A 26,714-nucleotide genomic window follows, 5' to 3' on the forward strand; every position below is an offset into this window, starting at 1 on the left:
AAGTCCGAGTCCAACCTTCAAATTCAATTGTTGGTACAATGGATCCAGAGCTACGCTTGCCAGATATATCGTCGCTCTGTGTCATGGTTGGATGTAGTGCACTCCTTCAGGTATGTCCTGATGCCAATGGCTCGCTATTAAATGTTTCTAATATTTAGTTTTCTGCCTACTCGACCGTATCGTCTGCGAGCGTATATGCCAACTATCTGGGTGGTTCTTCGGTTTTTGGTGGTCTCACCATTGGGATCCCCAATGTACTCTCTGGCATTGTGCTTATCCCCATCACCAAACTCGACCAAGGTTGGTCTAGTCAGAAAAAGTGATCGTCAAACTCAACTCAACTCTGACAGGAAGATACACCGGTCCGTTGAGAGTCATCTGCGCTGCGCTTGTTGTCGGAAGTGGCTTGCATGCGCTTGCCTATCGAGCTCATTTTCTGTACCTCATCCTCATTGGACGGATGATTTCCGGAATCGGCTATACGGGGTTTATGTATGCTCGAAGGTATTGTACTGACCCTCGGCTGGTTGGCATTCGACGACGCACGATGCTCGCCAGCTGGCTCGTGATCGGCCAATCATTCGGACTCAGTGCTGGCCCATTTGTGTGCGGTCTGCTTTACAAAATTGGATTTTCCAACGACATATTCAACGGCCTGACCAGGTATCAGTACTTGGTCGCACCACGTCTTTCGTGGCTGACTAACCATGCTTAGTCCGGGATGGATCGCCGCATTTAGTTGGCTGCTTTTTGCAGTTGCGATTGCGGTGTTCTTGAAGACCTGCCTCGCGAAGAAGCTTTTGAGCTCGCACCATCAAACCCGACCGACTCGGCCCCTCCAACTTCGCAATCGCTATCTAACATCCAGATGAGCATTGTGCTCTTCATTTGCTACGCATCTGGAGCGTGTTTCTTCATACTCGGCTCCTTCGAGTCGGCCATTCCTGTTTATCCCGCATCAGCCTACAAATTCTCTCCCTTTGCTGCAGGCAATTTCATTGCCCTTGGGGAACTAGCGACCTTTCCATTCCTCTTACTCAATGTTCGGTACGCGCCTCGCTATCAGGACAGATTAACACTCGCTGTTGGCTCCATAATCGGCGGCTGCGGACTACTCCTAGCGTTTATTCTGGTCCTCACTCTACCACATGTACCCATCGGTGCATTCTATGTGTGCTGGTTCCTCGTTGCACTCGGCTTCAGCCTGGCGAGCACATGTACTCTCAGTCTGCTCTCCAAGCGGCTGCCGGACTTGGGAGTCTGGAACAGACGTATGAGCTTGGCGATTCAATATTCAAATTTTGTCGGGCGCGTTTCTGGCGCCATCTTTGGCGGAGCAGGTGACCGCGTTTAGAGGAGTGTTCAATGCTGACCATATGGACAGCGATGGATATCGGGATGCAGCGATACCTCGGAGCACTTCTTGGGCTCCTCGCGAGCGGTGGCGTAGTGTACTGCATGCTGTGGAAGGAGCTAAAGGTAATAAAAGGGTAATACCCTGTCGATTAAGTAATCTGCATAAGTATTGTGGCTCCGGGCCTTTATTAGTATCCAACTACTTTTCCTTCCCCCTCATGGACCAGGGAACGACTCCCCTCAAGTTTCCTCGCCTCGTTTCCCTCCTTTTGGCGGGCGCATGGGGGGCAATCTCCCTCGGCATTGGTACGCAATCACGCCGACTTTCAAGTCGATAATATCTCGACTTTAATAAATTACTAGCTATCAACGCCTATGTCAAGCAGCACGACGACAAGCAGCAAGCCTTGAGCGAAGCTCGTGGGCCAGTCAAGGTCCATCTGAACACGAGCGGTATGACCCGATGTGTTTTCACCCTCTGTTAATTGCCAACTACTATTAGACCTCTTCGCGTCGGGCACGGTTGTCACGGTTGTCTGCGGAATAATTATGGTGCTCTGCTTTGTCTTTACGGGCGTCCTTCTCCTCGATAGCAATGCGCGCTCAAGCATCGCCACGCGGTCTCTTCCCATCCAGTTTGTCTCGCTCGGCTTCCTCGCAGTCTGGCTCTTCGCAAGTCAGATCGCCGTCTCTAACATCATCGTGATGCGATCCATAAAAGTCTCGGCTTCCATTGACGGGATCAGCGTCCCAGACAGCGTTCTGAAAACAGTTGAGAGAGCGCTCGGCGCGAAGACGGCATACAAGGGCTATGACTACTGTGGGTGAATGAATCAGGCTTGCAGCATTCTAAACACGGTCATCTAGTGAAATTGCTCGCCATCCTCCCATGGTTCACGGTCGTCTTCACCCTGGCCGCTGCAGTCGTCAGTTTTATGGCCTTTTCCCGTCGCACGAATAGGTCGTCCGAGAAATACCCTCCAGCTCTTCCAAGCAAAGAAGTGCCGCCACAACCGAGCAGCTCTGCTTGACTAGACCACTTCGTTTGTAAACCTCTTGATCAGTGTTGTGACTTGAAAACATACATCGAATATGCAAACGATACAAAAACAGCAAATAGCAAAAATACATACTTACTTATCACCCATAGACTATGGTGACGCAACAAGGCCACCCATCTTGAAGCTGCTCTCAAACGGCACATCAAAGTCGTGAGAAATTGGACTACCGTGAGCACCAAACATCAGCCCCCCACCCACATCGCTCGCCCCGTCGTTGAACATCGCCAACACGTCAACGTACATTCGTGGGTCTCCTCCCGGACTACCAAGGCCAAGGCCCGCACCATCCATCTCCGGGAACGTCTGAGCATAATCGGGAGGCTGCGCAGCCTCCGCTGTGAAGAAATCTGTTGGCGAAAACGCCTCGGGGCTTTCTCCGCTGCTATGATGAGACGGGCTCTCTTCGCTCCTTGACCTCCGGACGGCAGCCGCGTTCGCCACCGCAGCAATCGACTTTTTACGAACAGGTCGAATCCACGGTGGACGAGAGTTGGCGTTGGATTCCGCCGGCTCTCTAGGAGTATCGAGAGGTATTTGAGTCACTAGACCACAAGTCATCAGCAACAAATATTGAGGCCATAAGAAGAACATTACATCGACAAAATTCCTCCATCAGGTCACCTGACCGCAGGCCACACACATATCGCCCACTGAATCGCCGCAAAAGGCCAACACAGGAACGTAGTGCGTCGAGGCCCGGAGGAATGAGCGGCTGCAGTAAGTCCGATTTGCAATTCAAAAGCACCGCAACAAGTGTTCTTCCAGCCTGTGTCAATTGGTGGATGACATGGACACCATCTATCCTCTCCATAAGCTCCGTCCGAAAGGAAAAAATAGACTTGAAGACTTACAATAGGTCATCAGACCTTTTTTTGCAACCAACAGATAAGACGCGACAATTTGCAGCGCAGAGAGATGTGCTTTGATCATTGCGTCCCTCTCGATTTCGCTTTGCGGGGGTCGCAAAGCAGGGTCTGCTGGCGCCGTTCGCTCAGCGACAAGTTCGGAGAATCGATGTCGATAGATCAACAGTCTAACAAACTGCTCGGCACAGTGTAGACGCACTGACTGCGTGAGACGGATCGTGTCTTCACTCGCCAGAGTTTCTGCGGTATGCCCAAAGTAAGGCGGGACGGAGAGGTGGACTTCATCCAAAAGCGCCTCTTCCTCTTGCATCTCCCTGCGCGACCCACGCAGCCCCCCCAAGGCAGCAACGCGAGCCAAGTAGCCGCTGTTTTCTCTGGGAGGCGGCACATCAAGCACCCGCTCCAAGACAACAAGGATTCTGAGGGACGTTACGAAAGCGGCCATGCGGCTGGCGGTTCCAGGAGGGAGAACTGGCACATTGACACCTTCTCGAGAGATAAACTCGTCGTCAACAGGAAGAGGCTCATCAACATCACAGTCTCGCAGACGGAGCAAAGGAGGTCGGCCAAAATGGGCGCCAAGTTGTTTGTCCCAGATGTATACACACCAAAAAGTGCGCTTCCTCACCTCCTCCTCGACAGGATCGAATAAGTCGTAAGTGTCGGCGTTGCGGTGGAGTCCTGCGTCGATAGAGATTGTGATGGCTTCGGAAAGTAAAGCCGCAGCCTTTGACAGTTTACCAAGACCAACTGCATAGACAGCGGCGATAAGATCAGCCTGAATAGTGTACAAGGTTGGGCGATCGGCGATTGGGAGTGTTCTCAGTCGTCCAAGTAATTCGAACCATTGAGTTCCCGCAGAGATACCATCTTGGGGCGATGCTCGTACGCGGGGGTCGTCCATATGCCGCGAGGCCAAGCAGCAAATGGAAACAATGAATGCTGCAAACCCTGGCTCGCCCCATTTCGTTGGATTGCCGTAGTCCTGAGATTAGTGAATATTCGTTGGAAGGAACAAAGAGAAATCCATACAGAGAGGAAAGTCGGAACGTGCAGGAAAGGGAGGATATAGTATGAGGTCGAAAGGTAGCACTGCACCAGACTAGGTCCCAATCAATGATCTAATCGAATGACATTGGGGAAAGTGTACCTGTCCATAAGCTCGGGTGCGATATATGAAGTGATCAAGCGCCAAAGAGTCTGCGGGTTTACATCCGTACGCCGAGGAATGCGATTGGGAAACCAGTCTTGTTGAGAGGGAGGAATTGACGGCGGTACTGCATCGGAAGAGGGTTCATGTCGCTCGACAAGCAAATCGAGAAGGGGAAGACCAGAGGTTTCCCCTTGCCATCGTGTATAACCCTCGTCGTCAAAGTAGAGGTATGATGCGGAGAGCGAGAGGCGGGCAGTATCCTCCGTGAGCAGATCGGTAGCCGCGGGGTCAGAGGCTGAATGCGGGGTAAGCACGTTCTCCTCCACTTTCGGCTCGATTGGTGAGAAATGGGTTGACGGATTGGTAAGAGGGAAGACGTGTAATGACGGCGGCGGTATGCCACTTGGGAAGTTGGGGTACATGAATGGTGCAATGGGACTGGCTGGCATGTCGCCTGTTGGCAACGTCGATGGGTTAGCCATATTGCCAGCAGCAAAGACTGCTGGTGGAATCGCTTGAATGAGGGTTTCGAGGTGGTGCATACGGTCTTCGAGCGTAGCGGTCCGTTTTGATTTGTGAGGGTGTGTTCGCTTCCCTGGTTCCTCAAAAGTGCATGACGAGCTCGCAGCGAGGCAAGCCTGGCATGGGTGACCTTCATCGCATTTTATACGTCGTCGACTGTTCGTATAGATTAGCGTTAGAATATAATTTCACCTTGAAAGTGAATAAATAGCTCACCGACATCGGTCGCATGCTCTGAATTGGGGTTCAGTGCATTAACCTTTTCACATTGACAAAAGCCTACCGGCTCAGCTTGAAGCGGCGCTCCTTGAGGATCGCAGCCGTGGTGGAAGAAGGGTCTAGGCCATCCGGGTCGGCGCTCGTTGCTGGCGACATTGGGGGCAGAGCTAACAAAGCGACAAACCCAATGACCGCATGAGAGAAACGAGTCACAAGATCGTCACGCGCGCGATATCACCGGCCACCAAGCAGGTTTTAACCACCGCCATCGAGCGTTCATGCCATCTGCCTTGAGAATAATCAGACGCATTGAAGACTATTGAAGACCGGGTATTGTCCAACTATGGGCTGATACATAAGATTAAGTAAGTCACGACAAGGCCTTACATTTGACTCTCGACTACCACAGCAGCCGAGAGGAGAGTTGGGAAAGCAAGATCGCTGACAAGAGAAAGAGAGAGAGAGAGAGGGGGGGGGATTGTGGTGTCCGCTTTAAACCCACTCGACAGTCTTTTCGCTTGCCCGCACGCCGTTCCGTTTCTCCGCTCCTCCTCGATTGAAATGTGAATTCCGATTATTGTACGCAAATAATAGGTATAAGTACCAGGCAAAAAATATGCGCAGGGAGGTTAAATAGTACACTCTACAGTTCACTCACAATGCCCTTCCGCCGTCCCATGACGATTGACTCTCTCGCCAGCCCCGATGTGGATCATGATCCTGGACATTCAGCCCACCCTGTTGGTGGTCGTGATATGCTGTCGATTCATCGTCAAAGTCGCCTTCTTGTGCTGTAGCGAAGCTCGCGTAGCTTGCAGCACTTGCCGACCTCACCGAATGCCCCGTGGCAGAAGCTGGTGGTGCAGGGAAAGAAGACGGAGGCGGACTTCGTTGCGACATCTCAAATGTTTGCTGGTGAGCATTCGGTGTGGTCAGCATCCGTTGTTGGGGGGATTGTGGTGGCATATCGTTAAAAGCCCCCATTGGTTGTGTACCTCTCCCAACTCTCATGCTTGTCCTTGTCGTCGCAACACTGGTTCGTCGACTAGGTGGTGTGGTCGTAACTTCCCCAGTCGTTAGCCTATACTTAGGCGACGGCATTGGAGATGGAGGAGGAAGTTCGGAAACAGAATAATATGATCCGCGAGGACTGGTAGGGCTTTGGTGCCCATGTTGCGGTTGCGGCGCATACAAAAACTGTGACTGTTCCTCGTTTGGCGGTGTGGTGTCAGAGTAGTGAGCTACACTTGACAGTCCGCCAGTCATCCCAGGACTCGAAGTGTTGGCAGGCTCATATTGGTGATTGGAGAGCTCTGAAAGCGATCGTGCATGTTGATCCGAGAACATTGGTGCGGTTTCTAGCTCTTGGCTGGATGTATGGTCCACGATTGGCGCACCACCACCACGCCGTTTCCCATTGCGGTGAGAAATACCAAGCTGATCTTTCAGGTCTCCCTTCACCCACATCTCCCGCACGATGTCTTTGTCCAATGGATGATAGACGGTCATGTAGTACTTGATGATGAACCGGGGTGCTATTGAGCGATTAGCTACTGGTTTAAGGGCGAGGAGAACAGACACACCGAGAGCAACTGTCGATGCAAAGCAGGCTGTCGTCCAGAACGTCAACTCCCCGAATAACACGACAACTTCATCGATGAAGTCCACACTGTAGAAGAAAGAGAAGATGACGATCCACAACATCATCACGATTGTCGATCCGTAGACAACTATCCAGGTGAGTACCGTCCAGCTGGGAATTAGCGTCAGTGGAGTCCAAAAGCACGAGCTAGGGAGCTCACTAGTTGGAGTTCATGCCGACATAGGAGTTTGCCGTAAAGATGGCCGCCACTGCAACAGTGGTCCCAAAATCAGCAAGCGAGTCGATTCCTCTTCCATTCCAGGACACAGCCAATCCCAATGTCCAGATGCAGTAAGGGATAAAGAACATGACAGCGGATTGGAAAAATCCATCGAACATGTACAACCAGAATTTGGCTCGCGTGTACTCCAAACCGCGAATACCGCGAACGTAAAGCTGAGGGAATGCCAGGGCAGCACGTGCATTGATGTCTTGGTCGAAGGCTAGCGGAAATGTTTCAACAAGAATAAAATGACCACGAAACGAGCTTACCGCCCATGACAATGACAGGAAGGGACGTGAAAGCAAGATTGCAGAGCAAAACGAATGTGTAGTGGTACAAGTACGTCGCATCGAAACTGGAATTCGTAATGAGGAAGCTGTCTAGAGACAGACAATGACGAACCTGTTGAAGGGCATGAACCAGAACAGCCCAAAAGTCCAGACGACGTTCTTGTAGAAAAAGTTGGCGTGCATCTCTGCGATCCGTTGGTAGGACCAACGACCATGGACGAGCAGGAGTTTGGTGAGGAAACGGAATTGACCGAAGGCATAATCTGCAGACATCGCCGCCTGTGAGCCCTCCAGTCCGAATAAACCACAGCCAATGTTAGCCTCTTGGATCATGGCAACATCATTCGCCCCATCACCAATGGACAAGGTCATGGCATTACGACCATCCTTGACCTGTTGTGCCCAAAATCAGCGACCAGCAGGTTAGACAGTGAAAAAAATACTGACAAGCTTCACCGTCAGCGCTTTCTGAGCTGGAGACACACGACAGCAAACGACAGTTTCACACTGAGTGCCGAGGTTCAAGAACATCTCTTTCAAGTCTGGCTTGAGTGCATGGGTTAATGTGTCCCCATCGATAACGACGGCAAAAGAAGCTTTAGCGCCTGGAACAAAACCACGCTGCTTCGGATTCCATGAGGGCGGACCATAAACTGAAGCTATTTTGTTGAGACCGGCTTCGATTTGGGACCGTGCTTGTTGCTGTGACTCCGCAGAAAGGATCATTAAATCCATGTCAGGCTTGAGGAGATTACAGCTGTATCCAATTTCGATAGCGGTTTGAAGCTTATCACCTAGGTGAAGGTATTAGCACGAACGAAACACAGATAATCCAAGCGATACATACCCGTGAGAATCCAAAGCTTGATGCCGGCCTGATGCAAAAGTTCAATTGCCTCCGGAACACCCTCCTGCAGCTTGTCCTCCAGCGCAGTTGCACCAAGAATGGTAAAATTGCGCTCGAGTTGATCACATGTCGCCTCAATCGCTTCATCACGCCCCTCTACTCGGTTTGCAGCCTCCTCGTAGGTTCGACTCCACTGAGCATACTCGTCCTGCGTCAAAATTCGCCAGGCCACACAGAGAGTTCGCAGTCCCGAGTTTGCAAACACTTCCATATCTCTCTGTGTTGCGTCCTTGAGAACTTGGTCGTGGTCAGAAGCCAGACGAGCGTACATGACGCTGTCGGCACCCTTGCTGAACATGACAATTTTACCCTCAGGCGATCGGTAAATGCAGCTCATTCGCTTGCGGGTCGAGTTGAATTCCAACACTCGAAGCAATGTCCACCGTTCAGTAACACCCAGAACTGAAATCTCGACCATCTCCCGACCCTTGTTAACGAAGGCAAAACCGACATCACGTGCAGCAGCAACGAGTGCAGCTTCGTCGGGGCTCTCAGCCTTATATTCCAGTTTAATCGAGCTCTTGTCGTCATCGAATGTGCCACCCTGCCGCTCCGACAGTACTGTGTGACAAAGCGAAAGAGCACGGAAAAACTGGATGAGATGAGGCTTGTCTGCTGAAGACTGGTCCGCCAAGTTGTTGGCAAGCGCGGGTGAAACCAAAGTGAGTTTGTCGGTACGAAGATATGGATTAGCCCAACCGCGTTCCATTGTCGTGATCATGTTTTGCTTTAGACCAGCAAGTTTGGCATCGAGCTCCTCCGGATCCACAGTGTCTGCTTTGCCTGCCCGGGTTGCAGCTCCTCTCTGGGCTTCGGTGACACCTTCTCCGTAAGCAACACCATTCACAGAGCATTTCTTAAACTCCATGACATTCTGTGTCAAAGTACCAGTTTTATCGGAAAAGACATATCTAGAATAGTTCAGCACCAGGTCAAATAACACAACGAAAGCTAGTCACGCACTCGATTTGACCGAGGTCGTCGCTGATATTCCATGTCTTGGGGACACACGGGGTATCGTAACCCTCATAGTACATGTCGATATCCTGGGAAATGAAGAATGCCTGGATGGTCTTGACTATTTCGATGGATATGTACAAGGAAATTGGGACAATATTCTGGAAAGCGATGATGCAAGATCTGGCAGTGCAGTGAGTAAATTTAGCAGGCTAATTTTTCGTCCGAAACTGACACGAAGGTAACAAGTGAGTTCAAGGCCACAATGTTGGTGGGATCCGCGCCGATTTCGTAGAAGCGCTTGCTAGTGGAGTCTCGCGCGTCTTCAAGACCATAAAAGATTGTGACAAGAATGCACATTATGAGCAGAACACCGAAGTTGACCGCAACATTAAAGTTGGTTTCCCGTTCGATCTGCAGCGCTGTCAATGACTAAAATTTGGAGGGAAATGACTCAAACTTTGCTGCGTTTACTGGGGGTATCACCACCATTCATCATGATCTTGGTGTCCGAGCCTGTGAAGACAACGAGACCAACAACCCAAGCGGTATTTCGAAGCATGCAGCCTCGCAACAACATTTCGTTGATGCTGACGGGCTCTGCACGGTCCTCCGGCCCTGCGTTTGCTAACTTTGGTCAGCATGTGGACAAACCGGAAGAAAGATGACTGACCATTAGGTTGTCGACCAGAGCCATGAAAATCGGCATTGTAATGCATGTTGTTGTTGGCGTGAGCATGGACGCTGGAGAAATTCGAATTGACTGAAGAGTAGTCTCGATACCGGAGCACCCCATTGTATAGGTACAAATTCTGGCTTGGGGGCTCCGATTCCAAAACGAAGCGTGCCCGCTGAACTTCTTCTTCGTTACATGACATACCGCGGGTCGCCGTCAGTGCTTTCCGCAGCTAAAACGAGGTTAGCACAGCATATAATGAAACACATCATCTTACCTTTAGGTTAGTCTCTCCATCCAGATTCTTGGTTTCGAGGTAGCAGTTTCCATCGGGGTCAGAGGTGGCGAGGACTATAATGTCGGCGGGGACCTAGTTGGAGAGTTAGTTGATGATCACATGGAATCAATGGGCCACATACTTGCTCGTTGTCTCTCAGGAGTACCAGATCACCAACATCAAGCTTTTTCCACAAAGTGCGTTCCCATTGTGCCGCACCCGGTCGTATATTGGGATCGAGAACTGGGGGAGGGGGATATGAGTGTGAGGTGGCGTTGGTGTGAGTGCTACGATCGTCACGAAGACCATCTAAGCTTCGAGCATCGACATTGAGTGAATTCTGACTGCCGAAGGGAACAGAAGCTGCCTCTGTCGCCCGCAACTTGCGAACACCTCGACTGACAGACCCAGGCTTATTCATGCCAAGCATCTTTTCGAAGAAGGAGCGAGGGTCCCGAGGTTGGTTTGGGTTCTTGAGAGGAAGGCGCGTGGTTGGCGAGTTGTTAACCTCGTCATCCAAATTACCCCGACGGTAGTCTTCAATGCCATCCTTGATGGCGGTCACGGTCAAGATGAAGGCCAGGGGTAACACGGCAACAGAACCCGCAGCAGCACCAAAGACGGGAAAGACTGCGTTGGTGAGACCAGTGAAATGATTATGGGACAAGAGATTCACCTTGGAAGACAACAACACTCAGGAAGAAGATATTGGCGATGCGACGGAACTGCTCGTACAGATTCTTAGGAACGAAGGTCAACGGGGTATATTCTAGACAAGATGAGTTTTCAGAGCTCAGGAGGTGAGTAATAATGGCGCACTGGCTGTCCGGACTTTATTCCGTGGGTATCTAACAGTAGGGTCGCCATTGCTGTCCAGCTCTGCGCGGGGTAGTGGAGTGTTGACATATATATTTCTCGGCTTGCCACCAGGCTGGGGCTTGCCCTCCTCCAGCCGTCTCTCCTTGTACTTCTCGCCTCGAGAACGAAAGAAGCGACGGCGACGTCGAGTTTGTCGGTCATCTGCAACAATACTCTCTGCTATTGCTGAAGCCGCGGTCCGAACGGTCCTTAGCCTGAGTTGAGGGTCAATATTGTCGTCTTCCTCGGAATCTTCGTTGGCGGGATCAACGCCACGAGGGCGCTTTCGAGAGGACATGGATGGAGGGAGGAGGGACGAGAGATTGATTTAGTCAGCGGCGCGGCTTCGATCAGCACTCCCAACACGCCCAGTTCACTCGGCATCTTGGCCGGTCAAAAGCACGAAGCAACAACCCACAGCTTTACTGATAGTATAGCTTTCGCACCAACGACTACCCGCACTATTAAAATGGAAATGTTGCCTCAAGACTCCTTAAGTCAAGAGTCGCTGCTTCTTGACAGGCTCAACTTTATCGCCCAGACTGGTTTTAGTCTAACCCATCACAAGCTCCACCCTGATGGAAGGAACTTACACTCCTAGCCATAACCGCCTGTTTTGGAATTCCGATTACATGCAAAAGCGATGGCCACAGGTACAGCCGTTTGCATAATTTCGTGAAAATGTCAAAAAGAATTCGCGCGCACGTGCCTGATGGCCGCCGCCGGCAAGCCTCATCAAAGCAGCAAAGCCGGACATTAATTTGCCGCGCATTAGGCACAGACTGGGCTTAACCCAAAATTGAGACCACAAAATATGTCTTCAGAGTGTACTATTTATAATCATAGAGGCTTATGTATTTACAAAGAATGTTTATGAGTACAGTACTCTGGCCCAAGTTGCCAAACTACTGTACTATTTCATTCAATTCTGCGGGCCTGTGACCTGTGACACATGTGGCAGAAATGTGCAATTCAGCCAAGGGGTGAATTTGGTGTGACCTCCTGCCTTATATGGAAGTTCTGCGCCGTAGGCGCGAAAACTTTTAAAAATTACCATTTTGGGACGGTTTAGAGCCAAAGAAACTTGCTGTGACCTGTGACAGGCAGAAAATTTTCGGCCAAAAAAGTCAATGTGACCGTGACAGGACTAATTGATTGAAATAGTACAGTATGGCTGCTAACCATCTATTTCCTGATCAATAGTGTGTACAATAAGTACATATAATCCTTCTCAGATATATTGGTCTACCAAGCAGCAATATGTTCCTACATCTGTGCTTACTTACCTGGATCTGAAATCTTCACAAGATCATGCAGGTCTATGTTGAAGTTTTGATGGTCTCAGTGTGACTCGCCGGAATGTTCTGGCACTTTCCACCTTATGCTGACTGATATTTTCCTGATTCCCTTAGAATATACTAGAAGAATGTATAACTAGTATATAAAACAGAATAGATAGTCAGCGTAGGGCATCGTTTGCCCTAACGCATAGATCACTCACCTGATTGCGATTGCAAACTTCTCGCTCTCTTTGATCCCGGATCAATGCTTATTTCAACACAAACGATCACGGTACACGGCACCGTTAACCCGCCCAGCATCGCGCCTCGCCCGCGCATGGGATTGGCCACTGTCCGACCTCACCGTCGACCGCCATCCCTTGGCCACTGCCCATCGGCTCCACGCGCCGAAGCCCACGTCACCTCCGCGCGCTTCTTCGCTTGGCGTTCCCACGCGCTCCCACGACGTCTCGGACTCACCGACGCCGGGCCGAGCCCGTTCTTTCGCTTGAGGCCGCCGCCCTCTGCCTCCTCTCGCAAATGGCTGCCGCCACCCTTGTGTTCCCAGGCTGGCAACCACTCCACCCCCATCGCTCTGATGCGATCGAACTGTTGGCATTGACGCCGCCGGCGTGCTGGATTCTTCTCGCTCACTGCACCACCTTACTCCGGGACTTGGCAACCGCTGTCCCACCTTCGGTCTTCCGCTCGCCACCGGAGCATCGCCGATCTCCCGCCATGGCTGCGCTATCCGACGCGCTGCTCATTGCGCCTCTGACCCGGCCCTCAACTCAGCCGGATCAACACCCCTGGGACCTGCTCTCTGTCCCACTGGCTACCCGCTCACAATCGGAGCGAGTGCCATTGCTGCCCGCTGCTTATGCGCCATTCACTTGGCATTCACGCGGCCTGTCGGCACCTCAGCCGTCCTCCCCGCACCTATTGCTGCTTGCACCGCGGACCGACGACGACGCTCAATGATGAAATTGGATGCACCCCTTCCTTCATCGACTATACCCCCCACCTACCCTATATCCATTTCTAATCAACAAATTCCTACCTTCCCACCCTGGATATTTACTCCTGACGGCACCTATGTCCAAAACCCAAACAGTACTTTGACCGTGACGATCTGGACATGTAGGCCTCGGCAATCCGAGTGTGCTTACACTTGCGGATGAGGCGCGCGAGCCGGTGACGAACTGCCAAAGGGCTGCGTAACTTGGTGTACTACATGATGCCAGAGGTATCTATGGACGGCAATCAGTTGATGGGGGAGCACAGACGGAATGGGGGAGCGGCTCGTCATGGGGGAGTGTTGAAGTTTTGATGGTCTCAGTGTGACTCGCCAGAATGTTCTGGCACTTTCCACCTTATGCTGACTGATATTTTCCTGATTCCCTTAGAATATACTAGAAGAATGTATAACTAGTATATAAAACAGAATAGATAGTCAGCGTAGGGCATCGTTTGCCCTAACGCATAGATCACTCACCTGATTGCGATTGCAAACTTCTCGCTCTCTTTGATCCCGGATCAACGCTTATTTCAACAGTCTAGGTTGCCGGCGCCGGCCATCAGGCACGTGCACGCGAATTCTTTTTGACATTTTCACGAAATTATGCAAACGGCTGTAGATTGGACTTCACCCTTGCTTCACCCCACTGGCAAGGCGCTCCGTTTTCGGGTAGGAACAATGTGCCTCTTTGGCTTCTCCAACAAGTCTATTCGCCATCCGCGTTTTTTCAGCAGGAAACACTTGGCAATATACTCTGCATTGCTTTGCATCCGACGACAAAAACGCAACTGAGTCTTCGTTTAGCTCTATGCTGGCCCGTTTGTAAAATAATTAATCAGCGATATATTTGGGGATACGCGCGAAAGTTTGAGTGCGCGAGCGAAAGTTTTTGGTGCGCGAGCGAAATTTGATACCCGCGCGAGAATTTTCATGGGCGGCCCTAATCGGCCGGGATGACTTGTCGGGATTATGTCATACTGACCAATGAGCTTCGCTGTGTTCTGAATGACTTCCCATGCATACTTGGCATCCAGAGTGAGGGAGGCCCGAGTACATGCGAGGACATGTATGAGCTGACTGGAATGAGCTGAATGCTTAGCTGGATTTGAACTGCTTGGAAAGACGCATCAATTATCAATGATGCGCCAATCACTTGACGTGACAGATCCCGCGTGTCTCGTAAGCCTCCTTCGTCCTGTCACCTGATTGAGAGCCTTCAGAGAGTTGCAGAGGAGCCTTGTTCTAATCTAATTGTGAGCTGGCTGTGCGAGGCACGAGCACAGTCAGCGGGAGATAAGATGGCGATCGTATGGGAGGAAGCACCACTGTAGTAGTACTCGAATACACTTGTGTGACTGACGTGACTTCTCGCGTTTACCGCGTCTTCAACTTCTCTAGCCCTCTTCCTCATCCACTCTTGCCTTACCAGCCTTTCGCGCGCCCAGCCCTCCCTCCTCCGCGCTTCTGGGCTGTCCGGCTTCGCTTTGGCGACGGACTTGCAGGCTCAGTTTCGCGTCGCGTTGCCCGTCTGGGGCGTGCAGCCGGGCTTGCCGTTTGGGGCCTTTTGTCCTCCTTTCCAGGACAGAGCTTCTGGCGCCCGGCAGTCACGTGCCAGGCCGGGCACGCCCGGCACAATATCCACGCGAAGCTTGCCTTTTCCCCAGTCTTCTTTGCATTCACACCCTTGTGGTCATAGTCTTCATTTTTACCTCTTTCACCAATATCCTACAGCTACCCTAAGGGCTTCCATCCCAGGAGGAGCCATCTTATTCTTATTTAGTTGTTATTTATTAGCTACTTTTACTCTGGACTAATCCAAATCAGGGCCAACTTCAATACTCCTTATGAATTTGAGTACGCGGATCAGCCAGATCCGTTGTTTATAGAACAAACCGGGGTCCCTTTGTAAAATGACACTATTATCGATAGATAGGCTCAGGAGACTCTGGCAACATCGATATCTGAACCACAGTTGCAAGTCTGCCCGACTCCAAGCCCGTCGGCCATCAATCAATCACCCCAATATAGGCAGCCGATGGGTTCGGCTGATTAGCGCCGACTTAGGCGCCCATGAAAATTCTCGCGCGGGTATCAAATTTCGCTCGCGCACTAAAAACTTTCGCTCGCGCACTCAAACTTTCGCGCGTATCCCCAAATATATCGCTGATTAATTATTTTACAAACGGGCCAGCATATAGCTCTACTAGAGGTTCAGTTACAAATACTTCAATCTAGCATTGAATCTGATAGCCTTCAATTTACCAAACATTCCTGTTCTCGGTATCTCGGTCCAGGCCGTTCATTCTGCTGGTTTTCGCAGAATTTTCCCTGGCTAAAACTATCTCGGCCTTCCTTTAGAGAGACTGACGAAATTTCGCGATTCCTCCCTCCCGCACATTGCCGACTAGCGGCTTCCGCGTAACTCTCCAGTCCATTGCTTCGAGGGTAACTATTAGGCATCCAACGATGTAATGAAGAGTGTTGCAGTAGTATCTTGCAGTAATGCGGACGTTCAGAACTGCTATATGTGAACAGACTTGAGCAATGGCAAGAGAAAAATCATCTGCGAAGCCAAATACCTTGTGCGAGTGCGCCAATATATTGCCTTGGTGCCGATTAAAGCATGTGAGTAATCGCCAGCAACCTGAAGGGGCCATCATTGTCTCCCCAGCTTGAAGACGCAATAAAGAACAATAGTACCGAGCATCGAAATCGCAGAGGCACAGAAGTTATAAGTATCTTGGGGTCCTTGAGCGCTTGAGCGATAACGGTCCAGCCACATTATTTGATGATGTCGTGAGTTCCACTAGACCTAAGTATCTTGAAGACATGGTCATGAAACGACGACGATAACACGAGGGATGGGATATTTGTTGCTTGCATATCTTCTTCAAAGCTACTCTGAAGTCTATTGACGAAAATCAAGTCAAATTCGAGGGTGACACCGTTGATAACTGGATGCTGGGCTTTCAAGCATTTGAAAGCAACATGTCGGTTACTCTGGTACCCATAGCTGTGATCTGTACTTTTAAAACAGCTCCGCGATTTTGAAGAGCGTCCGCCGCGAGATGACACTGGAAGATCCAAAAGACATCTGATGGTCCGTGCGTTTTCAGTCCAAAAGGCCTTATTGGATCAATTTCAGCCAAATATTATGGATAAATAGTGTGCAGGATGGCTCCTGCGGTATGACACGTCGCCTATAGATGACGAAGCTGCAGGGTCCCTGACGAGGGATAGTAAAAAGAAATGCAAAAAGGATGTTGATGTTCTTGGTGTTGGGCACGTGCTGAGAAAGGTCACACAATCGTTCATATCGCGTCTTGTTTCCTGCCTTCATCGTTTCCCCAACCAACATGCCCCGAAAAGCTGCTACCACTGAAGGTGATGCGACTGAGCCTCGTCGCTCTAGCCGTATCAAGGAACTTCCCAAGGCCGAGGCACCTCCCAAGAAGGTCACCAAGCCTCGCGCGAAGAAAGAGCCCAAGGAGGGTGAGGAAGAGAAGCCTAAGCGAGGTCGCAAGCGCAAGGAACCTGCCACTGACGGTGAAGAGACTACCGATGCTCCTGCTGCCAAGAAGGTCAGTCGATGGCGAGTTGCTCAATGGTCTGCTCTGAACGTCGATAGGCCAAAGCTGGATCCAAACCACCCTCAAAGGCTGCCCCGGCCTCCAAGCCTGCCTCCAAGGTCACCAAACCATCTTCCAAGGCCTCCGTTAAGCCTGCCTCTCGTGCTGGCTCCAAGAAACCCGTTTCCAAGGTTAGTCGCTTTATTTTGTCTCACATCTGCTTAACACCTGGTCATAGGCCGATACTACTGCGCCGGCGTCTGCAGCCCCCGCTGTTGAAGAGACTATCCAAGAGGAACCCGAGGAAGAGGCTGCAGCTGAGGTATCTGCTCTTGTTACTCGTCTGTCCAATACTCATACGAGATCAGGAGTAAACCAGCCAGCCTTGATCGCTGTCGCTTTGCTATCGGTTATCCATATCTATCCGCGTGTCAACCATACTGTTGTGTGTATGTACGTTTGTGTAACCTCTTCCCCATTCTACTACGACTCGGTGTTGGATTGAGCTTCTATCTTCGACTACATAGGAACACATGTACCTTGTTTCGACACCTTATATTCACATTATTGTAAGACCAAATGGTTGATATGCCTCAAGGTTCGTCCATTCCAACAAAAGACCCCATTCCACTGGCAATGTTGTCCACCACACCCCCAGACGACTGCTCCTCGTTACTCGACGGCGTCTTCTCCCCATTTTCCTTCATCATGGCTTCCACCGCCGGCCCCGTCTGATGTGCGGCAATGGATGATAGAGTTGCGGGTGGTACATATTGCTTCACTGCACCAGCAATGGCTGAAGCAAGGTCACGCGACGGCATACCGAGTGCATCAGCTAGTGCGTTGATTCTTTCTTCAACACTCTCTCCACCGCGACCCTTCGTATGTGTTGTGGTTTTTATCTGTTCTGGACGTTGCCCAGTTGCGAGATTCCACCTGAAGAGATTAGGGCGACCGACATGGAAGACATATCTGCTGACCATCCGCCGACTTGAGTTTTCCATTGAAGAACTCGATAGCCGTAGTATGCAGAAAGGAGTGTCGAGATGATGAGCAACAAGTAAATCAAGCGATTTAGACGCGTTGAGCTTAGGGGTGCTGAAACCGGTCGTAGAGGAGGGCCTTCGCGTTTCGGGGGGAGATTACTCGAAGAGGTTTTGCGAGACATGGTTGTTTGGGGCACTTGAGGCGCTTTGAGCCGGCTTTTGAAGGTTTGCGGAGTCTTGAGGGCGTCAGTGATGACATGATTTGTTTGGCAGAGCTCGCTATGCCAAACATTGATCCTCACATCGTCCTCCTGCGATGTCGTTACCGCGCTCCCAATATGACCCCCGCCGCGTCTGCCTGAATCCATTTCCGAACGTTGACTTTGGGAAGCACCGCAGGACGGTTGGAGTATACCTGTCTGGTGCTCTTGTCTGTTGTTTACAAACCTAACTTTTTCTTCCTCGCTGACAATCCGCAGTTTGCGCTGGCTTACTGGGTATTTCTCGACGCCTGTATCATCTCGAAGCACGCAAAGGCTCCCTGGGGACCACCGGATGATCCAGCACCAGCACCAGTTCATGTTACTTTCGTTGACTGGATCCCCGGTCTTTGCTCCCTCTTGGGTTTCCTTGTCATCAATCTCATCGACAAAGACCGCGTCAGAGGCGACGAAAACTTCGGTGATGCTCGTGCTGTCTGGAGAGCCCGCTTGTTTTTGTTTGTCGGTTTTGCTCTGATGGCTGGAGGTTTGGCGGGCAGTGTCGTGCGTCTCTTTCTTCACCTGCTTGGTTTTGCCATGTTGACTGACGTCTTTCTTCCAAGACTGTACTTGTTATCAAGTACATAATGCCTGAGTATCCCGACGCGTTCAAGTATTATGGCTACGCGAATGTCACCCAGAATGTCGCACTGATGCTCTCCGTGGTGATTCTTTGGATGGCTCAGAACACGCCAAGCGAGTACGAGTACAATCTCACTCTGTAGAATCTGACTGTGGGCATGTTTTGCATCGGTTGTTTGTATTCATCTGAAACTAACTATCACTTTTGCCTGCCAAAACGCTCCGTCCAATCCTAATCTCCGCTCGTGCTTCCACCCGTGCTTCGAGGCGTGGCTTATACCCGACGTTGTCCGGCCTTGGATAATGACATCGTAGCGGCATGGGACTTGAGAAGCATTTGGATCATAAGACGAGCAATTCTCCGTTCTCTACATGTGAACTAGTCGCGTCAGTGGGAATTATCGGGAGATTTCGGGGGGACAACAGGTGGACGTTGTTGGTTTGCGAGCGATAGACTCATGCGGCCCGTCTTAGCTTGGGAGGTAATCATGACGAAAGCGGGGGTCGGCTGTCCGTTGGCATCACATGTCGATCAAGGCTACATTAGCTCTCACCGAAGCCTCGTTCATCCCTTGTTCCCCACCCACCATCTCCAAGGCTAAGCCTTCCGACAAACTCCCCTAAGCTCCTGCACGCCCTATTATATCAGCCAGGGCATTACTGCCATTCTCGATCGACCGTTCCCTCCCTAGAAAGTCAACCCTTCACACGACCTTTTAGACTACATCGACCATGTCGTCCGCAACACAGAAGAAGCAGCCTTATCCATTCTGGCTCGGAGGTATGTCCCTGTGCTTGACTCTTCATGCGATTTCAACCTGGCCAGGGGTGGCGGCGACAATTGCAGCGTCCATTACGCAGTAGGCTCAGATTACCATCCCCCCCAAAAATCGATGATTACCTGACGCAATATAGTCCGCTTGACTTGACGAAAGTCAGACTACAAGCATCGGGCGACAAGCGCATGATAGAGAGTATAACGAAGACATATAGAACTGCCGGTGTGTACCATCTCCCCTGGTGGGAAATCTATTGATGGGTTTGCATCTCAGGCGCTCGCGGACTGTTCGACGGAATTAGTGGGACATGGATGCGTCAAATGTCGTATTCCCTTTGTCGATTCTGGGCATACGACGAAAGCAAGAAGATTGTCGGGGCCGGCAAAGACGCGCCGGCCTGGAAACTGGCATTAGCCGGAAGTATGGGTGTGTGGCGTTGTTGGACTTAATGAATCCCTACCTGATGGGGTGACTTTAGCCGGTGGAATTGCTGGATTCGTCGGGAATCCTGGAGGCAAGTCATCGAACGCAATTATCAATTGCTGCCATTGACTTGTGTTGCAGAAATTGTGATGGTCCGCTTGCAAGGAGACTTTGCGAAGCCACCAGAGAAGCGTTTCAACTACAAGAACTGTTTCGACGCACTTTTCAGGGTATAAACTAGTGTTGAAAGGGTGATACTCCGCTCACCTCTTCCTAGATGGTTCGTGAAGAGGGTGTCTCCTCTCTGGCTCGGGGTGTTGGGCCCAATGTTTTCCGTGCTATCCTCATGAATGCTAGTCAACTTGCATCGTGCGCACAGATCTCCCATCTCCGATTTCTGCTTACTTATCGGACCAGATACGACTTCTTCAAAGCTGAACTCTTGAAGACCTCATACTTTGAAGACAACATCGCGTGTCATTTCACGGCTAGCTTTGCTGCGGGAACGGTTGCCACCACAGTTTGTTCTCCTGCTGACGTTATCAAGAGCCGTATCATGAACGCGTCTGGCCCTGGCTCGAGCGTATGGTTAACTCAGCATCTGCACCAATTTACTGATGGTTCAACTAGTCAACCCTTGGAGTCATTCGCGCTTCCCTCAAGAACGAGGGCGCTTTATTCATGTTCAAAGGCTGGGTCCCAGCCTGGACACGTTTACAACCTACAACAATCCTGATTTTCCTCACGCTTGAGCAGCTCAAGAACGGTGTTGACTTTTCACGCCGACATGGGTATACCTGGGCGTAGGCAACCCAACGATTCACGCCTAATGACAGGGACAAACTTCACTTGATTTTGTTCCACTGTCTTGTACTTCCCCTGGAAAAGGCCGGGGGTGTAATTTCCTTTGCTTTGTTTGTTCAAGTTCAAGTTGTACATTTCCACCATGATGTACGACAGTGTAGGGACGTTGTAAGCGTGGTATGGCGATGACGTGAATACCAGCACTTTTGAGCGTCTGTTTCGGCGCTACAGTAATTTCACGGCCATGGCTTGTTATGGGTTTCTTGCGCCTCATTTCACAGCACGCCGTATCCGCATGAGGAAGTTCTGAACTTGTCACAAACGCGTAATCCCCGTTTGGACGACTAAACAGCTTGATTCAGAAACGCGAGCGTATTTAAGACGTCTGTCGCCCTCAATGCCTGCACCACACCACCCACCATCCCAACACCACACCACACCACACCACTGACATCGTCAACTTGATATCGGAATACTAATGTGGGCCTGTCGTAGATTTGGATGCACTGCGGTCCATTGTAGTGCCTGTACCCCACGAATGGCACACTACTGCAAGTATTTGTCCTGGCTTCAAATCTACGCTCCTTATCTGATCTTGTAGCATTCGTCCCTCCCAGCCCTTCTGTGGCTTATGTTAACCCCAATTCGCCTTCACAAGTCAGCGCTAGCGGTCCGCCTCTCGCGACTTGGTCGTCTCCTCAGACTGGAACAACCGTTTTGCAATATGCAAACGCAAGGGTGCAAGTTGACACATCGCCAGGCTACAGCTATACTCCGCACCCTTCAAATACCGTTTATTATCCGTCGTGGGCTTATCCGTCGTGGGCTTACCCTGCGTGGTACAATCATCACTACTGGGGATGGTATTGAAGTGTTGAGCGTTTCTGTATCTTTATTTCGGACACAAATGGGAATCAGGTTGCCTTTTGGGTAGTTTGAACTTTGCGAACAACCTAAGCGCGATCAATAACGTGTGACCTGTAACGTATCCAAAATTCCTCCCTGCCAAATGGCTGCTCGGGTTTGCAGATACAGTACTAGCACGCTCTCCCCTCGACTAACCAACCTTCGAGTAACGAGCACTCCACCTGAGTCCTCGACTTCTGCCCTATCGACACCGACCGAAGCAGAATCCATCGCTGCCCAGGCAACACACTTTAAAATCACCCTTCGTCGCTCAGCCATTTCGTTGGGGGACAAGAAGAAAAGGCACACTCGCTGCTCTGGGACTATATAGGCGGCATCAGACAGTCTTTCATCCTCACAAACCTGATATTGCCGGCAAGATATTGGCCGTGAAGGAGCTGCTCGAGGTTACGAATGTCCCAGCAACGGAGGTCAGGGATAAGCAGGCCCAGAAACTGGAGAGGAAGGCGCCCAAAGGGTTCGAAGTAGTTAAATCGAGATTAGGTGGCTTGGAGGGAGTTTAGACAAGTGCGCTACCATTTTTTTCTCAAAAATAGTTAGTTGAGCTAACTTATAAACGCGAGCACAGCGAGAAACAGACACTCTGTTGTGCTTAACATCTACCTATGATTGATTTCTTATAGCTATTCGCCTCAATGTACACTACCTTGCATCGTTTTATCGCATGTTCCTTTTCGCCCACTCTCACCAAGTTCAAAATTCCGTCCAGTCACGTCATTTGTGAGAAGACTCGTGGTTGGGACGAAATGCCTGGAATAGCTCTCTTGGTCGCACGTAACACCTGAGCCTTCTTGCCACCATGAGCTGGAGTCTCGCCGCCGAAATCCTTGTCGCTCTCAGTCTTATTCTACTTGGGAACGCCTCTGTCATCAATATCACCTTGGACGACCACTCCCCACAAATTATCTATCCCGCGCTCTTATCCTCCGAAAGCCGCATTTTATGCCCTTCCGAGACCTCATTGTCGTGTAGCGAGAGTTTTGCATCTCAATTATTCAACGGGACATCCACCACAACGACTGCCCTTGTTGTTGTCCCATTCACCGGTATTGATATCTGAAAAATATGGCTTGTACCACTAACTGTTGCAGGCTCTGCTGTCTATGTCACCCTTTGGGGTCAATGGCGCTGCCACGTTTGGTATTGATGGCACCTGGGTTTCTGAACACATCGACAGCGATATCAACCATGTTGTCCCCGCTCTTGCACTCACAAATCTCTCTGAAGGACCTCATGTGCTTACAATGCGTGGCTCAGCCAATGATTCCGCAGTTCCTATCCAGCTTGATTTCCTCATCTACACGTGTGTATGCACTTCACCTTATTTTATTTCCTACAACCTCTGTTCACAGTCAAAATATGGAGTCGATCTCCGGCCATCTCTCTCGCTCTGCTCGCATTGGAGCAATCGTGGGCGGTGTACTTGGCGGGCTAGCGCTGATTGCTGCTTCACTTTTCCTCGGTGCAATAAGTCTGCGAAAGCGAGCACAAGGTAAACGACGAGGATCAAGAGCATTGTGGCTCCGTCAAGAGTGGGCGGAGAGGCCAAGCGGCATTGTAATGGAAGGGGTGGAGGCCAACACGCATAAGTAGAGGGTTTGAATAAGCATAAAAAGGCATAAAATACATAAAAAAGTTTTCCAAACGGGGAAATACCAATATTTTTGGATCGGATTTGCTCTTCACTTCCACAAGCGATGGCGCGTACGGCCGGCCGAGCACCTTTATCCTCAAGTGCCAAGACATCCTCCGCAAAGCACCACTCTTTTAAGGGCAAAGGCAAAGCGCAAGCGAATGCGGCTGGGTACCTTAAACGCAAAGCTGCTTCAACCGGGAAGAAAACTCAAGACCAGGTCCAGGATGTCTACGAGGAGTTCGATGCAGACGACCGCAAGAGGAAGGCGCTTCCTGGGCGAAGGAAACTCCGCAAAGAGACAAAGCGGCTGGAGTACGATTGGGGTGAAGACGGGTATGCTGCCCGTGTGTCTGAAGATGAAGGAGAAAATGAGAGTGGAAGCAAACAGCCAAGGCTCTTTGGAGAGGGAGACGAGATTGGCAGCTCAGAGGACGAGGATATTGATAGCGACGCTGCATTCGAGGACGAGGATGGGGTAGCAGATGGGTTTGGTGGTGTTTTCAAGCGGGTGAGTTTATCGACGGTCTTCTTGCCTAGGCATTGACCGAACAAATTATACAGAAGAAACAGCCCACGAAAAAGAAACAACCCAAACCTCCAGCAAGGTTTGCGGATGTCGATCTAGACGAAGACGAAGATATCGGCGCTGCCCATTCTGAAGTTGAATCAAACTCGGATTTAGATGAAGATGAGGAGGAAGAGTCTCTTGACTCTGACGTTTATATTGACGTTCTCGACGTTCTGGATGGCAAAGGTCAAGTTTGGAATGGGGAAGAATCTGACAGCGAGTCTGGAGAACCGAAACCGAAACCTGCTGCCAAACCCATCCCGCTGCGCGACCCGGTCGTGGAGTCAGATGACAATGACGATGCTGCTGTCGGTTCAGAGGACGGCAACTCCGACTTGGGCTCAATGGACATAGACACCTCACCAGAAGCGCTAACCGCGTTACACAATCTCATTTCCTCCCTTCCTTCAGACGCGCCTCCTGCCAAACGCAAGGCTGACGGAGATCTCTCGACCTCCGCGCCACGTAAAAGACGCGCTATCAACCTCAAAGAACGTACTCAGGCGGGAGTTGAGGGAGAATTTGCTGTTGGTACCGCATCATCTAGCAAGCTCACCCTCGATGACTTCCTCCAACCTCTCGCAACAGAATCGGGCATGTCGGATGTGCGCAAAAATCTTGCCGCTCTCGACAAGAAAAAGACGAAGAAGAACGGGCCCGGATTGCTCTCTGCTCCTTTACCTACGAGGGTACAAGACCGAATAGATCGGACAGCAGCATATGAAGAGACTCGCCAGGAGGTACAAAAGTGGGAAGGCAGTATGAAGCTTTTGAGGGAAGCCGAGCACTTGAGTTTCCCGTTGCAGCAACAGAAGCCAGCCAAGGTGTCTAGTGCTGAACTGGCCAATAAGTTCATTGTCAGTCCTTTATTCCCTTTGTACTTATTGCTGTTGCTAATGAGTGAAAAACCAGCCAGCGACGAACCTCGAAACCGCAGTCTCGCGGCTCCTTTTGGCAGCACAACTAGCGCAAGAAGGGGATATTGCAAACACTGAAAACTCCCTTCTCGCACAATCCGAGTTATCTCCGGAAGAAATCCTCCAACGGCGGAACGAACTGAGGATGATGCGCGAATTGGCATTCCGTGCTGAGGTTAAAGCGAGGAGAGTGGGAAAAATCAAAAGCAAGGCATTCAGGAAAATCGCCAGAGGAAAGAAAAAGCGGGAGGCGAATGTGGCCGATAGAGCTGATGGTGCAAGTGATGACGACGAAGAGAAGAGGATCCAGAGAGAGGTCGAGCGCGCAAAGTCTAGAGCGGGCTTGAAAGTCAAACGAAGTGCCAAGTGGGAGAAAGAAAGAACTGGTGGAGATGAAGAGACGGAAAATTTGAGAAGCGAAGTGTTGGAGAATATCGATCGTGAGGAACGATTGCAGAGACTTATTCGTGGTGAAGACAGCCATGGCGATTTCGACTCGGACTCGGACTCGGACTCGGACAACGACCCTGAGAGCATCAAACGCAAAGCACTCGCGAAAGTTGCTGCCCTTGACGAGGCCGAACTGGGACTCGACCCTAACAAAACCAAAGGCGTATTCGGGATGAAGTTCATGCAAGATGCAATGCGACGCAAGGCAGCTGAGGCGCAAGGAATAGTAGACGATTTTGAGGCGGAGTTAGGGAGATTAGAAAAAGAGACAACCGATGATGACACCGAGGGAGTTGTCATACAGCGAACTGGCGGAAGGGTTGTCGCGCAGCCCTCGGAGGTCAAGAAAACCAGAGTCAAGGTCTGTTGCTAGATTGTTTTCCGTTCTATCTTTTTTAATTCCTTGACAGACTGCACCAATCACCACACAACCAGCCCCGTCAACCACCACTTTACGCCCAATATCAATGGCCACTGCCACACGTTCCTTGCTCTCCGCTCCTGTCCCGGCTCAAGAAGAGGAAGAAAGCAATCCATGGCTCATGATGTCGGGTTCTTCAGGTGCCAAGCCAACGAAAAAGAAAAACACGGTAGTCGTCAGCAAGGAAAGTGGTGCCGCAGATAGAGCGGGTTATAAACTGGGCAAAGCCGAGAGGAAACACACGAATGGGGCGAATGGCGATCCGGCTGAAGGCGCTGATATCGACTTGAATAAACTACTCAGCGACGGCTACGACGAATCGAAAAGCCAGAAGAAGAAAACAAACACAAAAACAGTTGACAAGGCCACTGATGAGAATTCAGACGACGAGCATAATAGTGAAGTTGAGGCACAGGAGACCATGCTCGCAAACAAAAAAAGAGGTGCAGCTAAGCAAGGAGCGTTCGAACAACGCGAACTCGTCGCGAAAGCATTCGCGGGAGATAACGTTGTCAGGGTACGCAGGGTTTCTGTTGGTGATCTGATTTTTTATCTTCGATAGGACTTCGAAGAGGCCAAACAACGCGAACTCGCTTCCGACGCTCCTCAAGAAATTGATCTCACGTTACCTGGCTGGGGTTCTTGGGGAGGACCACACGCGTCATCTAAACCTAACAAGAAAAGGTTTACGAAACACATTCCAGGCATCCTCCCAACGGCCCGAGCCGACCATGGCAAGGCACACGTTATCATTTCAGAGAAAGTGGACAAAAAGGCCAGCAAGTATTTAGTGAATGACCTGCCATATCCGTACACTAGCAAGGCGCAGTATGAGCGTAGCTTGGAAACGCCAGTGGGACGAGAATGGAATACTAGGGTGGCGTTCCAAAGGGGAACACTACCTAAAGTGGTTAAGAAGGTCTGTGTGTCTCTCAAACCAAAGAGGAAACGTGTTCATTCGTTGCGCGCAGATGGGGACCGTTATCGAGCCATTACAGAAACTTGTATAGAGTTCCTCTTCGAGATTTCATCTTGCTTGACTTCATCGCGATCACATGAGATTCTGGCAACACAAATTAGGTAAGAT

General features: G+C 50.7%; 9 protein-coding genes across 9 annotated transcripts; 6 read left to right on the plus strand and 3 right to left on the minus strand.

Moving 5' to 3' along the window:
* Positions 1 to 83: 83 nt before the first annotated feature.
* Positions 84 to 2,387, plus strand: MIND_00616000 (uncharacterized protein; the record flags this gene model as incomplete). Its single annotated transcript, XM_037362912.1, has 10 exons — positions 84 to 110; positions 159 to 300; positions 351 to 663; positions 716 to 738; positions 780 to 1,340; positions 1,385 to 1,479; positions 1,524 to 1,662; positions 1,720 to 1,809; positions 1,859 to 2,176; positions 2,224 to 2,387. 10 exons carry the CDS (start codon positions 84 to 86, stop codon positions 2,385 to 2,387), a joined length of 1,872 nt encoding a protein of 623 aa, XP_037220833.1.
* A 120-nt stretch (positions 2,388 to 2,507) lies between these two features.
* Positions 2,508 to 5,333, minus strand: MIND_00616100 (P-type phospholipid transporter; the record flags this gene model as incomplete). Its single annotated transcript, XM_037362913.1, has 7 exons — positions 2,508 to 2,959; positions 3,012 to 3,215; positions 3,269 to 4,268; positions 4,316 to 4,385; positions 4,434 to 5,114; positions 5,175 to 5,192; positions 5,242 to 5,333. 7 exons carry the CDS (start codon positions 5,331 to 5,333, stop codon positions 2,508 to 2,510), a joined length of 2,517 nt encoding a protein of 838 aa, XP_037220834.1.
* A 498-nt stretch (positions 5,334 to 5,831) lies between these two features.
* On the minus strand, positions 5,832 to 11,320 carry MIND_00616200 (P-type phospholipid transporter; the record flags this gene model as incomplete). The annotated part of the gene is made up of 15 exons (XM_037362914.1): positions 10,969 to 11,320; positions 10,826 to 10,918; positions 10,292 to 10,779; positions 10,150 to 10,242; positions 9,870 to 10,104; positions 9,657 to 9,823; positions 9,432 to 9,610; positions 9,203 to 9,379; positions 8,180 to 9,150; positions 7,780 to 8,126; positions 7,445 to 7,725; positions 7,312 to 7,397; positions 6,980 to 7,262; positions 6,761 to 6,930; positions 5,832 to 6,712 (listed from the first exon to the last, which is right to left on the minus strand). Exons 1-15 carry the CDS (start codon positions 11,303 to 11,305, stop codon positions 5,832 to 5,834), a joined length of 4,788 nt encoding a protein of 1,595 aa, XP_037220835.1. The 5' UTR covers positions 11,306 to 11,320.
* Positions 11,321 to 16,661: 5,341 nt separating this feature from the next.
* Positions 16,662 to 17,248, plus strand: MIND_00616300 (uncharacterized protein; the record flags this gene model as incomplete). The annotated part of the gene is made up of 4 exons (XM_037362915.1): positions 16,662 to 16,886; positions 16,934 to 17,065; positions 17,113 to 17,196; positions 17,243 to 17,248. 4 exons carry the CDS (start codon positions 16,662 to 16,664, stop codon positions 17,246 to 17,248), a joined length of 447 nt encoding a protein of 148 aa, XP_037220836.1.
* Positions 17,249 to 17,467: 219 nt separating this feature from the next.
* MIND_00616400 (uncharacterized protein) lies at positions 17,468 to 18,042 on the minus strand (the record flags this gene model as incomplete). Its single annotated transcript, XM_037362916.1, has 2 exons — positions 17,468 to 17,810; positions 17,855 to 18,042. The coding sequence occupies 2 exons, from the start codon at positions 18,040 to 18,042 to the stop codon at positions 17,468 to 17,470; spliced, it is 531 nt and encodes a 176-aa protein (XP_037220837.1).
* Positions 18,043 to 18,176: 134 nt separating this feature from the next.
* MIND_00616500 (uncharacterized protein) lies at positions 18,177 to 18,845 on the plus strand (the record flags this gene model as incomplete). Its single annotated transcript, XM_037362917.1, has 3 exons — positions 18,177 to 18,290; positions 18,340 to 18,624; positions 18,684 to 18,845. 3 exons carry the CDS (start codon positions 18,177 to 18,179, stop codon positions 18,843 to 18,845), a joined length of 561 nt encoding a protein of 186 aa, XP_037220838.1.
* A 2,401-nt stretch (positions 18,846 to 21,246) lies between these two features.
* MIND_00616700 (uncharacterized protein) lies at positions 21,247 to 22,231 on the plus strand (the record flags this gene model as incomplete). Its single annotated transcript, XM_037362918.1, has 4 exons — positions 21,247 to 21,259; positions 21,310 to 21,571; positions 22,119 to 22,142; positions 22,204 to 22,231. 4 exons carry the CDS (start codon positions 21,247 to 21,249, stop codon positions 22,229 to 22,231), a joined length of 327 nt encoding a protein of 108 aa, XP_037220839.1.
* Positions 22,232 to 22,434: 203 nt separating this feature from the next.
* On the plus strand, positions 22,435 to 23,228 carry MIND_00616800 (uncharacterized protein; the record flags this gene model as incomplete). Its single annotated transcript, XM_037362919.1, has 4 exons — positions 22,435 to 22,681; positions 22,727 to 22,775; positions 22,813 to 22,938; positions 22,988 to 23,228. The coding sequence occupies 4 exons, from the start codon at positions 22,435 to 22,437 to the stop codon at positions 23,226 to 23,228; spliced, it is 663 nt and encodes a 220-aa protein (XP_037220840.1).
* Positions 23,229 to 23,332: 104 nt separating this feature from the next.
* Positions 23,333 to 26,637, plus strand: MIND_00616900 (UTP14-domain-containing protein; the record flags this gene model as incomplete). Its single annotated transcript, XM_037362920.1, has 6 exons — positions 23,333 to 23,779; positions 23,833 to 24,696; positions 24,752 to 25,567; positions 25,617 to 26,144; positions 26,190 to 26,546; positions 26,599 to 26,637. 6 exons carry the CDS (start codon positions 23,333 to 23,335, stop codon positions 26,635 to 26,637), a joined length of 3,051 nt encoding a protein of 1,016 aa, XP_037220841.1.
* Positions 26,638 to 26,714: the final 77 nt, after the last annotated feature.

The sequence above is a fragment of the Mycena indigotica genome (genome assembly GCF_014461135.1).
Source record: "Mycena indigotica strain 171206Taipei chromosome Unknown Mind.scaff0005, whole genome shotgun sequence".
In the NCBI taxonomy this organism is placed as follows: Eukaryota; Fungi; Basidiomycota; class Agaricomycetes; order Agaricales; family Mycenaceae; genus Mycena; species Mycena indigotica.